Source organism: Tinamus guttatus, unplaced genomic scaffold (genome assembly GCF_059628265.1).
Source record: "Tinamus guttatus ecotype Peru unplaced genomic scaffold, ASM5962826v1 Tinamus_guttatus_pri_ptg000749l, whole genome shotgun sequence".
Classification (NCBI taxonomy): domain Eukaryota; kingdom Metazoa; phylum Chordata; class Aves; order Tinamiformes; family Tinamidae; genus Tinamus; species Tinamus guttatus.
The window spans coordinates 1,238,234-1,251,660 of NW_028289283.1; the positions used below are offsets into that span (position 1 = coordinate 1,238,234).

At 40.3% G+C, this 13,427-nt stretch overlaps 1 protein-coding gene across 1 annotated transcript in view; it reads left to right on the forward strand.

Moving 5' to 3' along the window:
• The first annotated feature begins 1,941 nt into the window (after nucleotides 1-1,941).
• ATXN10 (ataxin 10) overlaps nucleotides 1,942-13,427 on the forward strand; it is a 93,860-nt gene continuing 82,374 nt past the window's right edge. The window contains exons 1-3 of the mRNA XM_088537367.1: nucleotides 1,942-2,063; nucleotides 5,853-6,044; nucleotides 8,537-8,619. Of these exons, the coding sequence (XP_088393493.1) occupies nucleotides 1,942-2,063; nucleotides 5,853-6,044; nucleotides 8,537-8,619 (397 nt within the window). The remainder of the gene's footprint in view (nucleotides 2,064-5,852; nucleotides 6,045-8,536; nucleotides 8,620-13,427) is intronic.

Genomic DNA, 13,427 nt, shown 5'->3' on the forward strand with positions numbered 1-13,427 from the left:
ATCTGGTATTACACAGCACATCATGATCAGTACACAAAATGAAGACCCTACATACTGAATACATTAAAAACTGTTTAATTGTCACCTGAAAAAAATAATACATAAAAGAATCCTTAAACAAAGATATTTCTAACAGGCACACAGAAAAAATATTGCTTAAAAGATTTGTGTTTAACAAGACAAGCAAATAGCAAACAGGATGGTAAATAAAATTGGATTGCTGGGTAAACTGCGTCTGTAAAACACAGCAGATACCATCAGATACAATATTATGTATTTGCAGATCATTTTCACTGCACAGACCTGACTGTGAAGGAAAAAGGGCCGGGGGAAAAAAAAAATTACTAGTAAGCAGCATCTCCAAAAAGGATTTAGAGCTTTCAGCACTGAGCCTGCTCCCCTGTTTGGGGACACCCTATTTTGTTGAATTTTGAGCATAGCCTTTTGCCTGCTTCACTGAAATTGTGACTTGCTGGTCCCCCAGCCATATTAAATGAATGGTGACTGAGAATGTGAAGAAGAACTTTATTAAGTACATATACATTGATCTGTGCTTGTGCAGTGACTCCAACATACCTTGGAAAGATCAAATTTGAAGTACAGAAGTGCGATGATTTATTGGTTGTGCATGCACTGCATGTTCACTGCCAGACTGGCCGGCCCTTCTGCTTTTGGACCTACTAATCAGTTCACACTGATTATGAAGAGGCCATGTGAACAGTTGCTCCCAATGTAACCCTCTGGCGAAGAAAGCCAGGACACCAGAATGGATGTAAAATAGCGAGGATGGGCAGGAAGTTGCTGGGGGAGCAATGCAGCATAATTTCTGTTTCTGGAATCCGTATTCCAAAATTTTAAGTTACCCAAGGATTGTGTGCTGCAACCATCGTCTTGACTGGAGCGACTGTCAGACACAGTGTACCCAGGTGCATCTGGGACAGTTCTTGAGCTTCCCTTTTCCTAATCTCAGAATTCATTCCAGTTAAAACCAATCACCTTTTACACCCGGGAACGGGCAACTCTTAAAAAGAACGTGAGCTGTTAAAAGGAAGAACTTGCATGATGGCAATCAGTCTCACCTGGGACCTGTTACTTCCCTGATTTCCACGTTATGTATGTGAACTGGTTATTTTCAATATACAGCTCTATCGAGAACAGCTCATTAATTAAAGTTTTATTTCTAGGCTTGTCCAGATAATTATTAACTCAGTTAACTAATAATCAATAATAAAGATAGTAAAAATAAATGATGTTTGCCCACAGGTAAGACAAGCAGACAAGTCTATTTCTAGAGGAGGAATGCTTCTTTTGTTGCACATACAGAAGAGCCATATGGCAAAGAGAATTGCTATGGCTAGTGACAATTTATCGCCAACTCTCTGCTCCCTGACCCTATGGGCATCACTTCTGAAGGTAGCTCAAGTAACATCACATATGTGCAGAAAATGGGGGAAATATGAGCAGTAAAAAATGAGTAACTAGTAATTTGTCATACTTTTTTGGGGGGGAGAGATAGGAGGGACAGGACGGGGGCTAAACTATACTTTCAGATACGTTAAATGACACTTGGTGAATTAATGCATTTTCCCCCAGCACTGGGCTACAACGAGTCCTTGTATCCACAAGGACCTCTGCTTCTCTTCCGGCACAGCTGGAAGAAGCTTCCCGAAAGCCGAGCCGCGCACCCTAGCGGCCATCTTGGAGCGGCGCCGGGAACGCTCCGCTGCCCGCGGGCACCGACGCCCGCGGGGCTCGGAGGGCAGAAACCACGAGGGAGGAGCGGAGGGACTCAGCGGGACAACCGCGCTCCGGCTGCGCGGCCGGGCGCGGAGGAGGAGCCCCCGCGGAAGCCAACAGGCAACCATCGGCTCAGGCGGCCGCGCCGGCCGCCATTTCCGCGCGGCGGGGGCGGAGCTGGTCCGCGCCGCGCCGGGGAGGGCGATGGCGGCGGCGCTGCCCGCGGTGGCGGCGCGGCTGGGCCAGGCCGCAGCGGCGGGGCCGGTGGCCGCCCGCCTGGAGAGCGTGCGGGTGCTCACGGCGCTGCTGCGGGAGGCGCAGCCCAGGTTAGCGGGGAGGAGGCGCCGCCGCCGCAGCCACGTGGGGCAGCGGGGAGGGAGCTCCGAGCCCTGCGCTGCCTGGCGGCGCTGGAGGCAGAAGGGCTGTCCTGGCTGGAGCTCGGCGCCTTAACCAGGGGAATAGGCTGGTACAGCCCCGCTGGGATAAGCTGCTCCTGCCAAAGCCCTTTGGGGCGGCAGCACAAGCTGCAGCTGCTTGCTGTGAACGAACATGTGGTCTTTGGTTGATACTTTGGGCCTTGTCAGCTGTAGGTTCATGTACCTCCACAGGCTGTGTGTGCTGAACGTGGGGAGAAGAATTCATGTGTCTTGTTAGTAACCTCCAGGGATGCACAGAAAGCATGCGCTTGCTGTGGAGAGCAAGGGCTCAGTACATGGTGGTGTTGGGTTGGCATTAGGAAGATTTCTTGGGCTTGCGAAGGTTCAGAGTCATCATCCAGAGATGTCTTCAGGTCTTGTGGGAAGGTGGAAGAAGACCAAGTGGGTTGGTGTGAAGTTCACCCTGACTTAACACATGTTTGGGGTTTCTAATGGCTGAAGTTGCTAAAGACAGAAGAAATAAAGGTGCCAACCTTGGAGCATGCAGTTGTTGCTCTTGAACCATAAGACAAGGCACTGGATGCTCAGTATTTGAAATTGTGATTTTTGGTGATGGATCTTGTTTATTGCGTGTAGCTACAGAATAATTTTAAAAAATTTGAGTTCTGGTGGTCCATATTTTAGAACAAGTAAGGGTAGGGAAATAATTTCTAACCACATGAGTATGGTCAAATTTGGGAGGCTTGAGGTCCTCTAATACTGCTCACACAACATAGAGTGGAAATGAACCATCCAGCAGTTTGGGATTCTTCATGTAATTCTTGACCAGTGTCATGCTTTTGTGGCAGGGTCCTGTGAGTGCTTTCAAATCTGTATTCACTAGATGTTATCTGATACAGTTACTATTTTTAGCAGATCTTAGCTCTTTTAAGGAGTGGGAGTAATCTGTCTTTGATACTGTTATATGAATTGTAACTATTTTGATTTAATAAGAGACTGTGTCTTGTCTGAAAGCTTGGCTGCTTGACTCTGGGCTTCTTTTTGGGTTGCAGCAGCTTGTTTTACTTTATGTTGAAATCAAGGACAGGTGGCAACAGCAACCTGTGAATATTCTGTCATAAGTAAGAAAAAATAGGAAATAGAAGTTTTTGGAAAATTCACAGAACAATTTTGTATGGATTTCAAGGCCCATTTACAAAAGCATCTAAAAGCTGTAAAAAGTCTCTCCACTTGCTAATTTAGTGGATTAGTATTTAAAGATTTGGAAAAAGGTTATGGGAGGAGAGTATCATTTCAAAAATATGATTTAATCAATCATAGATGCTGTTTTTATCTGTAGGTGAGTTTTTGACATAACACAGAGAAGATTGTTTTTAAAATATTAATATAAGCAGTCCTGCAATAACTCTTGATTTATTCCTGAATGCCTTTGTAGCACACACTCAAATTGCACTGATGTACTTAAGCATTCATGTGCAAGAGTCTCATTTAAATTTATCTGAAGAAAACCCTACTATATCAAACAACTTTGAAGTCATGCCCCTTTCTCTTAGGATAACTGCCGCTTGTTCCCTTAAGATGTAAAGGTTGTTCTTTTGAATTGTAGGAAGAGATTTGAATTCCACCCAGAAACACCTGGCTTGAGCATGTGCTTGTTTTCCTTCACAGTGAGCAAAACTGGAGAGATTTGGAGGTCTGTCTACCTTTGCTGATACCATAAATCCACATCCACAATGAATTCATTGTGTGTCACGTTTGCTCTCTTGGAACAGACAAGACTTTCATCTTAGTATTTTGCTAGACAACTTTCAGTGCAAATCTCTATACTCTTGACTTTAAATCTAATATTAGGGGAAAAATATCATCGTAATAGCTTGCTTTATTTATTTATTCTTGGAATCAAATATTGAGTTAAAACTGCTTCTTTGTAGTATAATTCTGTAACAAAAATAGAAACTCTTCCAAGCTTGAAATGACTGTAAAGTGTTTATTTTCACGGTAGGCATCACTAGAACACAAATAAAAGCACTTGCAGTGTTTTTCACATTCTGCCAATTTAAAATAATTGAATGTTGTAAATTGGTAAATTGTAAATTTTTCATTGACCACTGATTTTGTGATTTGGAGTGGAGATGTAATCAAGTGTTTCCGTGTGATAATCCAGCTCATTGCATAGGTAAATATAAGAGAAACTGCTGTCAGCTTCTTGTATGTGGAAGAGTCAAGTCTTAAATGTCTTTCTCAAGAAACCTTCAAACTCCAAATCTTGTTTCCGGTTATATGAACTCTCTTGTGTTTTCTTTATGACTGCAGGCCATATCTGTGTTTTGTTTTGTTTTCCTTGTGCTAGTTTTCTTCAGAGGCATTATTACTGAGGATAGAAATGAAACTATCTTCTATTTCTTCCCCCATGTGTTGATGGAACTGACTAGTGCCTTGCTTTTTCTGTAGCTCAATATTGTATGAGGTTATTTGTCTTCATCTGTAATATGGTGAGATGATAGAGTAAATTATGTATTTCCTGGAGATGTGAAATCTAATGTAGCAACTGAATGATAATTTTGCGGATGGTTTGATTTAATGGAGGTGTATTTGCCTTTGGGTAAAGAGTAGGAAGAATTTCTAATTGTGCAAATGTTTGGATATTGGAGGGAACCAGCCTCAATCCAGTAATAGAGTATCATCTACTAATCTCCATGAGTGAAGAGATTTCTGGGCTAAAATATGTTGTTTAATTTTACTTTGCGTTTCATTTAATATTGTTATTAGGAGATATTTCTTAACCTTGTGTCTTAAAACTTATATTCTAACTTTCCCCTTTGATTTCGAGTATCCCATAAACCTTTTTAAGGGACGAGGAAACGGCACTTGGATTTCCTGGGTTTGTTTGACTCTGGTCAGGAGTATTGCATGAGAAAATTTATTGCACGTTCCTTTTGCAGAGCCATGAACGCTCTTTGGTGTGGCTTCTTCTCACCAGCATGATGTATCTAGTCCAAGTTATCTATGGTTTTAATCTATTGCCCTCATCTCCTTTCTGAAGATAAAATCAGTGGAGAGTATGCGAAGCTCTAGTCTGGAAACACTGTGTACGTGTGTGTGATAGATCATGTGCAGATATGCCCACTGCTGTTAGTGAATCTGGTGAATCCGGGTGTTCAGTTCAGTCCGGCAGTATCAGCTCTCTGAGCTGTTCATTCATTTAGTGTTGCTCTTTGTGCTTGTGACATTGCAATGCTATTTTGTTAAGTCTCAATACACTGAAAGTTGCATAATGTGTTGAGGTATATTGAGGCCTATGGAGTAGATAAAGTCTTTCCCTCTTGACCCTGATTCATACACTTCAGAATGGTGGTTAGTGCAGTTCTGTGCTATTTTGTAGTGAAGCTTCTGGTAGGTTCTTCTGAATCATCTTGTGCTAAACCTGTGGTCATTAATTAAAATAATTCCAAATTCTCACCAGAACATGTGGCGTCGTGCATAATCACTAGGGAGCTAGGGAGACTTTCTTTTAAGATTCCAAAGTGGCTTTGGAAAGCTGTGAGAAACACTAGACAACAAAACTCCATGGCAGCCCTTTTGCCTTTGTACTTGAAGGGCCATGTACATAAAAGATGATTAGAGATTGTTGCAGACATGTCTTATAGCAGTTATAGTTTCGGTTGTTTTAATTAACCTGAAGATCCTTTTTGATAGCAATTTTTTTTTTCCTCCTCTCTACATCTTTATTTATTTCAGAGAAATGGCAGAAGAAAGTTTATTTCGGGATGTCCTGGAAATCCTGATGAAAGCCTCAAATGAAGTGGAAGGAGTACGGGAGGAGTCCTGGGAGTCGGGAGATGCAGATGCCTGCCTGCTGCTCATAGCAGAGTGTTTCAGGTGTCTGAGGAACGCTTGTGTTCAGTGTGCCAAGAATCAACATGTCATGAGGTATCGTTATGACCCGTGCAAAAATATAACCTTCTGATGTGTGTGTTCTATATAGATTTTTATTTTACCCTGCTGTGTTGGTTGATTTATTAGCTGGCATTTCCTGCTTGACTCCGTGCCTTCAAATGAAATAGGCAAGTAGCAGAAATAGTTGAGCTCTTTGTAGGTCTCTTTGTAGGCACTGCTGAATAATGGAAGGAAGCATTTGTGTCTTTAGTATGAGTTGATTGTGAAAGTGCTATACCCTTTCTTTGATTTTTTTTTTCTTGATAGTGTAAGGAGTTAAGTACACTGCTTAATTATCAGTGATGGAGTTAGCACTGTTGTGTTTAGGAAGTGAGCTGCTAGTAATTTAGCTTCCTTTAGGTTGCAGAAGGAGACAGGTGAGTGTGTACACAACCCTCTGACCATGCTTATAGCATGAATGACCATGTGGGCCACTCATCAGGTACCATTTTGGCTTTGTAGCAGCATAGCTACTTATGTGACCTTAAATACGACATTGAGTGCTTTGAGCAAACTGTAAATCAGCCATGTAGGGTTTAAATTGTTCTAAATCCGTGGTCAGTTTTGGAATTAAATGTCCTGGGTGATCAGAAGTTGTAAATGGAAGGAAAATCATGCATATACTAAAAAACCAACCAAACAAAAAATGCAAAGCAAGCCCCCAACCAAACAAAAAAACCCCCAAACCTGTAAGTTTTTTGAATGAGATCAAAACTGATAGTTTATAGAAGGCAAAGATTATAGACAATTAGATTGTGTAACAAACTTTGAAACTGCTGAGGAATAGGATGCTTTTTTTCTTCCTAGGTCGATTTTTCTGTTTTACATCCTGAAAAGTAATTGGGACTGGGAGAGATTAGGAAATTTTTCATGTTAATAAATTCTGTGTGTACCAGTGTGTATGTGTATATTTTTTAAAATTCTAAATACATCTTTGGCTTCCTTTTATAGTAAAACTTAATGTGAAAGAGTATGTATTGGTGTAGCAAACATCTGTAGGTGTATGATTACCCAGCATCTACCTGTGGTGATACAATATTTTTCAGTAACTCATGCTCAGGTGTGGAGGTTTGATACAGGTAGTATTGATATCTTCTAAAATTTCATCTCCTTTCTGTCCTGCCTCATCTGCTGTTTTCATTTTTTTTGGAAATAAAGTCATTTGGGCATTTTTGATCCAACTAACCAAACTTCTGGCAGGTTGTGCCACCACCACATCTTTATTATTGGAGCAAGTATAAATGATTGTTACTTTTTTTTTTTTTTTTGGTTTCGCTTAATGAAGTTTTGCATCTTTCCCTGTAGGTTTGCCATGTTGTTCTTTTGATTCACTAATTACTTTGCTGGTATTTAAAATCTTACAAGTTTATTGCTAAGTAACATACATGGGCACTTCTGCTGAACGCTTAAACTGGAAGCAATAAACTTGTATTTAAGCTATATTGTTTACATTGCAGACATGACCTGTTAATTTTAACACGGGATTTAGAAAAAGGGAGGAAAAGGTTCTTAGCTCTGAATTTACTCCAAAATTGCTAATGCTCAGGCTGATGTTCAGTTGAAGATAAGTTGGTAGCCTGAAGGTTTTCCCACAGTTAACAAACAGCATCTTCTAAAGGTTCAGAGCGGGAATCATGCATCATTCTAAAGAGCTGTTAAGGCAGCATGAGAGGGCATGTGGGGTGGTTAGTGTCTCTTCTCAACTGCATCACAGCATTAACTTGTTTTTGTTCTGTTTTGGGGGTTTTTGAGGCAGTATTTGTGGCAGGACTGACCTGGATTTATCAGTGGCTGTTGGTCCAGGAGCTGAATATTGTGATTGGCCATAAGAATATGTGAAAGCTCAGAATGAACATTGTTTACACAATGATTGTGTTTATTTGATATTCTTTAAAGCTTATTAATAAAAGGGTTATAAAACTGTGGTATCTCTTTTTACTACTTGTCATATTAAGGAAGTGTAATTACATGATGTTGCTATAGATTTGAAAGGGGTTTTGGTCCCCTCCCTCTGTGTGCATGTTATCAGCACATGTCCTAGTGAGAGATGAAATATTAACTAAGTAACTAAATCTTGTAAAGCGACCAGTAATGTTGTGTGTTATATCTGTGTTACCTATTAATAGAACAGGTTATTTGGAAAGATGGTAGCATAGACAGTGTGAAAACTGCTTACATTCTAGATATTCCTTTTGTGATAGAGATATAGAGGGTCTCTATGACAAAGGATACAAGTCTTCTGTCTTGAGGAATGCAAAGTGTTTATGGCTAAGCTAGGGGTTTGAAACAAAAAATAAACCCATTTATTTTCCTTGTGATAGCAATATTGTAGCTGTTGATGTAGTCGAGCACATTTAAGTAGGCAAAACTCTCTTTTATTTCAAAGTTTCTGAGGACTTCAATAATTTGCTATCTTAATGAAGAGGCATGCCTCCGTATTTTAGTGTATTTAATATCAAACATTTTTTTTTTCAACTTAACCATAGGAACTTGGGTCTGATTCACACATCTGTCCATTTGATTGAAGTACTTCATGGAGTACCAGTGAAACAAGAGTCATTATTGACTGGTAAGGCTCTAAATTATTTTGTTAAATGTGCAATTTGTTCATTATCTTTATGTGGGAAATCATATAATGATACAGTGTCTCATCATTGATGTCATTTTTTCATAAATGAGCTTAATTGTTTCATGAATAGTGGCGTGCTAATTCTATACCCCTTTCTTTCTCAATTATTGTAGATGGTGGGATGGAAGGCCAAAGGAGTTTGTGTAGTTGGTATTTTAAAAGTTGACTAAATAAGTTAGTGGGAATTGGGCAGCTTTTCTTACGCCGTCTGGAAAAAAAAATCTCAGTCAATCTTTTTTTTCCTTTTTCCTAATTACTGCCATTGTATTTTCCATCAATTTTTCCCTGAGTACTATTAAAGGGATGAAATGTGGAAACAGCCCTAAAATTATTAAGGATATTTAAACTGTGAAAAGGAAAAATTCCTTAAATGTGTATCTTAATAAGCATGTTCTGTTGTTTTATTATCTCTTTATCTGCAAACACACTGAAATGAAGAAACACTCATTTCTTTCCTTGGTTACACTTGAGAAATAAATTATTTTACTCCAGGAAACAAACTGTGCAAATTGTGCCTGATTTTATTTTTTTCCTCCTTGTCCATCTTCTCACTAAACTATGCTGCATTTGCTGGCCGGTCAGGGTAATATTTGCCACAATTAAGTACTGATTTGAGAGATGTCCTTAATGAGAGAGTCTTTGAGTTTTTATGTGGTGAAGAGGAAATTTGACTTGCCTATCTTCCCTGTTTAATGCCAGTTATTGCTGCATATTTCCACTAAACTACAAATTTTCTCAAACATTAAGTTATTTTCAGTAATTGTCTTCCGATTGTGTTTCCCTGTGTGTGTGCATGTTGCGCTTGATGTTGTGCATTGAACAATATGGTTAGAGAGAGTAGGGAACCTCTTGTTTTTCCTACTGCTTCTATTTCTTTTTAATCCCTTTACTTAGATGAGGGTTTTACCTGGGTTCCTGTTGCTGCTTTTCTCTCATTTTATGAAAGGAAATGAATGTCATATAGGAACTGCCTAAACACCTTTATGAAGCTGAGGAAAGCAGTGAAACTGAGGAGAATGTTTTCCCTTCTCGTACTGTAATGGGGTCAAAATGAAACGTTTTGTCATTTGATGGTCTTATATCTAAGCCAAGTTCACTGCTTCAGCCCTTACTGGAATCCTTCTTCCAGGGAAAGATGAGTGATGCCAGCACAGTCCTTCAGTGCAAGGGGTACCAAGCCCCGCAGGCTGCAAAGGAAGGCCCCACGCAACAAATGTAAACAGGAAAAGCTGGTAGCACAAAGCAGCGACCCTCGAGCTAGGTCTGTGTCAGACAAGGAAGACTGGGACAAGCCTGGAGGGCAAGAGTGGCCTGCCCACAGTTGACCACTTTATAAACCAATAAGAGTAGAGAAAGAGTTCTGGGAACAGAAATGGTGGCTTTGTCCAGCAGGACATTGTCCTTGACAGCAGCAAGGTAGAAAGGCCATTTTGGGGAAGTAGACTTAGCACCTTCAGCTTGTTCAGGGCATCAGGGATGCTAGTGCAAGAGAACAGTAATTGGAGGGCAAGCAGTAGGATGTACCCCTTTCTTGTTGGTTACTTGCATGGCTTGAAGTTTTCCCTTGAAGCTTGGGGCTGCTCACCCCTCCTTATGGCTTAATGTACGAGCGTGTTGTTCCCCTGCTGTTGAATAAGAATGCTGTACAGCAATGAAGAAAGAAAACGGAAGAAAAATAGTAGCTTGATTAACTGCTTTAGACTCCCTTTACTAGATGGAGAAGGCTGTAAAATGTTTTTTATCATGACTGGAAATGAAGAGGGGAAATTTACCAATAAGATTATTGGCAATATTTCAAGCATTTTGTAGCTCTGTGGTCATTTGCTGATTTTTATGGCAAAATAAGTTTGAGATAGAACTAATATGTGATATATTGACCCCAGAAGTGATAGTTCAATTGATAGCCTGTTCAGTATTGGTCTGCTTAGGAAACATGTGTGATGAATATGGCTGAGGTACTCCATTTATGTTAGTACAACAAAAAGATTTATAGACAAAGTGTTATGTGTTCTATGCTAAGCAATATGATTAACTTGGTTCTAAATGAAAATTAGGCTTGTCCCCAGAGCACAATCTCCTTTTAAGGTGCATGCCTTGGAAGGTAATAATACATTTGATTTGGGATTATTAAAAGTATGAAATATGAAATAACTTGTTATATACAGCTGATAAATATCTTGCAAGCCAGCCTCATTATAATGTCTTCTGTCTTTTTAATACATGTATTGAAGTAGTTTTTAGGCATTTCCTTTGTTTTATTGTTGTTTGTCCTCATTCTTTCTCCCTTTATTTCCCAAGTTTCTTGCCTTACTTTCAGTTACACTCCATAGCCTAATTCTTATTCTTATATTTACTCAAAATGCTATGAAGTAGTTTGTGTCCTGGGCAATTCATACTGTGTAAGCAGGATACCTGCTCTAGGAAGCTACAGTGTGATAAAAGTGTAATTCAACAGCCAGATGAGTTGGGGGGTTGGTGTGTAATCACACTGAATAACAGTTTATCTCTAATGACCCTACCCAGACAAAAGGGATGAAGACGCATGGGTGCTAGATAAATAACATCTGCTTGTAAACATGCTTTATTTTCTTACATGTTCTGTTTCCTTCTTGCTGCAGTGATCCTATTCCTCTCCCCGCAAGAGAAGGAACATCCCAGTAACTGAGCCGAGAAGAATCGAAGTACTGTCCTTTCTGGATGGTCTTTGAAAACTAAGCATGTCCTTGGTCATCTTACAGCCATAAACAGTGATAATGTAGGAAGTGAGCAATTGTGCAAGGCAGTAATTTCTCTTGGATTATGGGCCTTGGATATTCCTTGTAGCAAGACAGAGAAGATGACAAACACTGCCCCCCCCACCCCCAAACACTGCATCAGAATTACTTTGAATAGGGATTGAAGATGTAGGAGCAGTACCTACCTGTGCTGAAATGCTGTGTGCAAGAAGGTCCCTTGTATTTCCTTGGTAACTGATTTAACACCATTGTCTTCCACCAAATAGGAAATAAGGTATTCAAGATTTAACTTTGAGTCTTATGAACAAAAGATTTAGATCTCTTCAGAGTGTAGATTTGTTGGGAAAATTCATAGTACCCTGTCCATGTCCCTTCTGTTATAGGTTTTTTTTTTTTGAATTAAAAAAGCCCCAGGATAACAAGCTTTTTTCCATCGTGGGTACAAAGACCAAGAATACTCACCAGAGGAACGGGCTGACGTAGCTGCCAGATGAACTTTAACTGAACTTAAAGCAGACCCAGATCCCATAAGAGCTAAGAAGTACTTCAGTATGTTAGGGATTGTGGCAGACATAGGAAGTACCCTTGTCAGAAGCCCAAGTAGAAAATCTCCTTCACTTCATAGCATGTGTCTTGTTTCTCTCCCACCTCTCCTTTTTCCTATGGTAGCTCTTAAAATTTCCAGCAGAACTTAGCAGACCTTTGGGAAGGGTACACTGAGGTTTGTCAAGATGATCTGTCTTTAGGTTTCAGTCAGGAGATCAGGATTTAGGCTTCACATCTAAAACAAGAGAACTGGTAGCTTTGTTTCTCGCTGCTAAATTGTAGAGAGGACATGCCAGTTTGGAAGCAAGCCTGTGTTCAATAGGCTATGTCCTATCTGATCCTTCCATTGATTGTGGGGTCAGAAGGAGCTCTAATCTTTTTGTTTGTAAATAGATCTCCTCCAGCCTTTCACCACTTCAAAATATTCCCTGTTATGAAGAGTGTGCTTTGAATTCCAGCATAATTGCTGAAAAGGTACTTATCTGCCAAAATACTTTACAGTATTTTCATCCTGAAGGATGAAAAGGCACTGAATGCCTGATAGCTGCTCTGTATGGGACAATTTGTTACGTGAGTTCTCTGAATGAGCCGATTGTGCTCTGCAAGCAGAGCTGCGTGCCACGGCACCAGGGCAGCAGTCCTGGGATCGGGAGCACCCACGCGACACGCTCCGAGCAGCGCTCCAGTGTTGCCCAGGCCCGGGCTGCTGCGGACACGGGACCTGGCTGTAAACCGTATAGCATGTGGGTGTCATGTTGTGCTGGTGCTGTCCCTCTTGCTTCTAGAGGTTTTAATTACCTGCAGTAGTCAGCATAAATGTGCATTAATAGGAAAATATTAACAGCGGCGTTAGTGTTGATGTGATGGTTGCTCCTGCAGATCTCCATCAAAATCACACTCCTGTCAAGCTGTCTGCTGTGCAAAAGTGTAGGTTATTCCCTTTTCTGAACGTCATGATGTCCAGAAATGTTGAGTAAATTACAGTGGGCGATAAGCTTGGGTCCTTGAACAGCAGTTTGACTTGGCTTCCAGCTTTCAGAAAAGTGTACAGATGTAATTAAACTGCTACATATATTCTGTTGAGAACAGCACTTAAAGCAGTCCTTTAAAAGCAGTGGTGAAATACGACACTTATGTAGAATTTTAATACTGTACTTATGGTAAGAACTTGAGCACTTTCTGGTGGGATGTTTAGCAACATGACTATCAAATATCTAACACGTGTTTGCACCTCCTTTCCTAAAGCAGAGTTTTTGGGGAAATGCAGAATATTTTGTTTTAAAAGGTTTTAAAATGTCCCAATGTCATGTCTTTACAAGAGACCTATAAAGAAATATTTCATTCTTTGGGCAGAAGAGAGGAAGGCCTGTGATATTATTCAGTTAAAGAACTGTTTGGAGAGTGCTCAGTGGTTTATTTTCTGTCTATCAACAGATTAATAATTATCTGAGTTCAACTTCAGTTAAT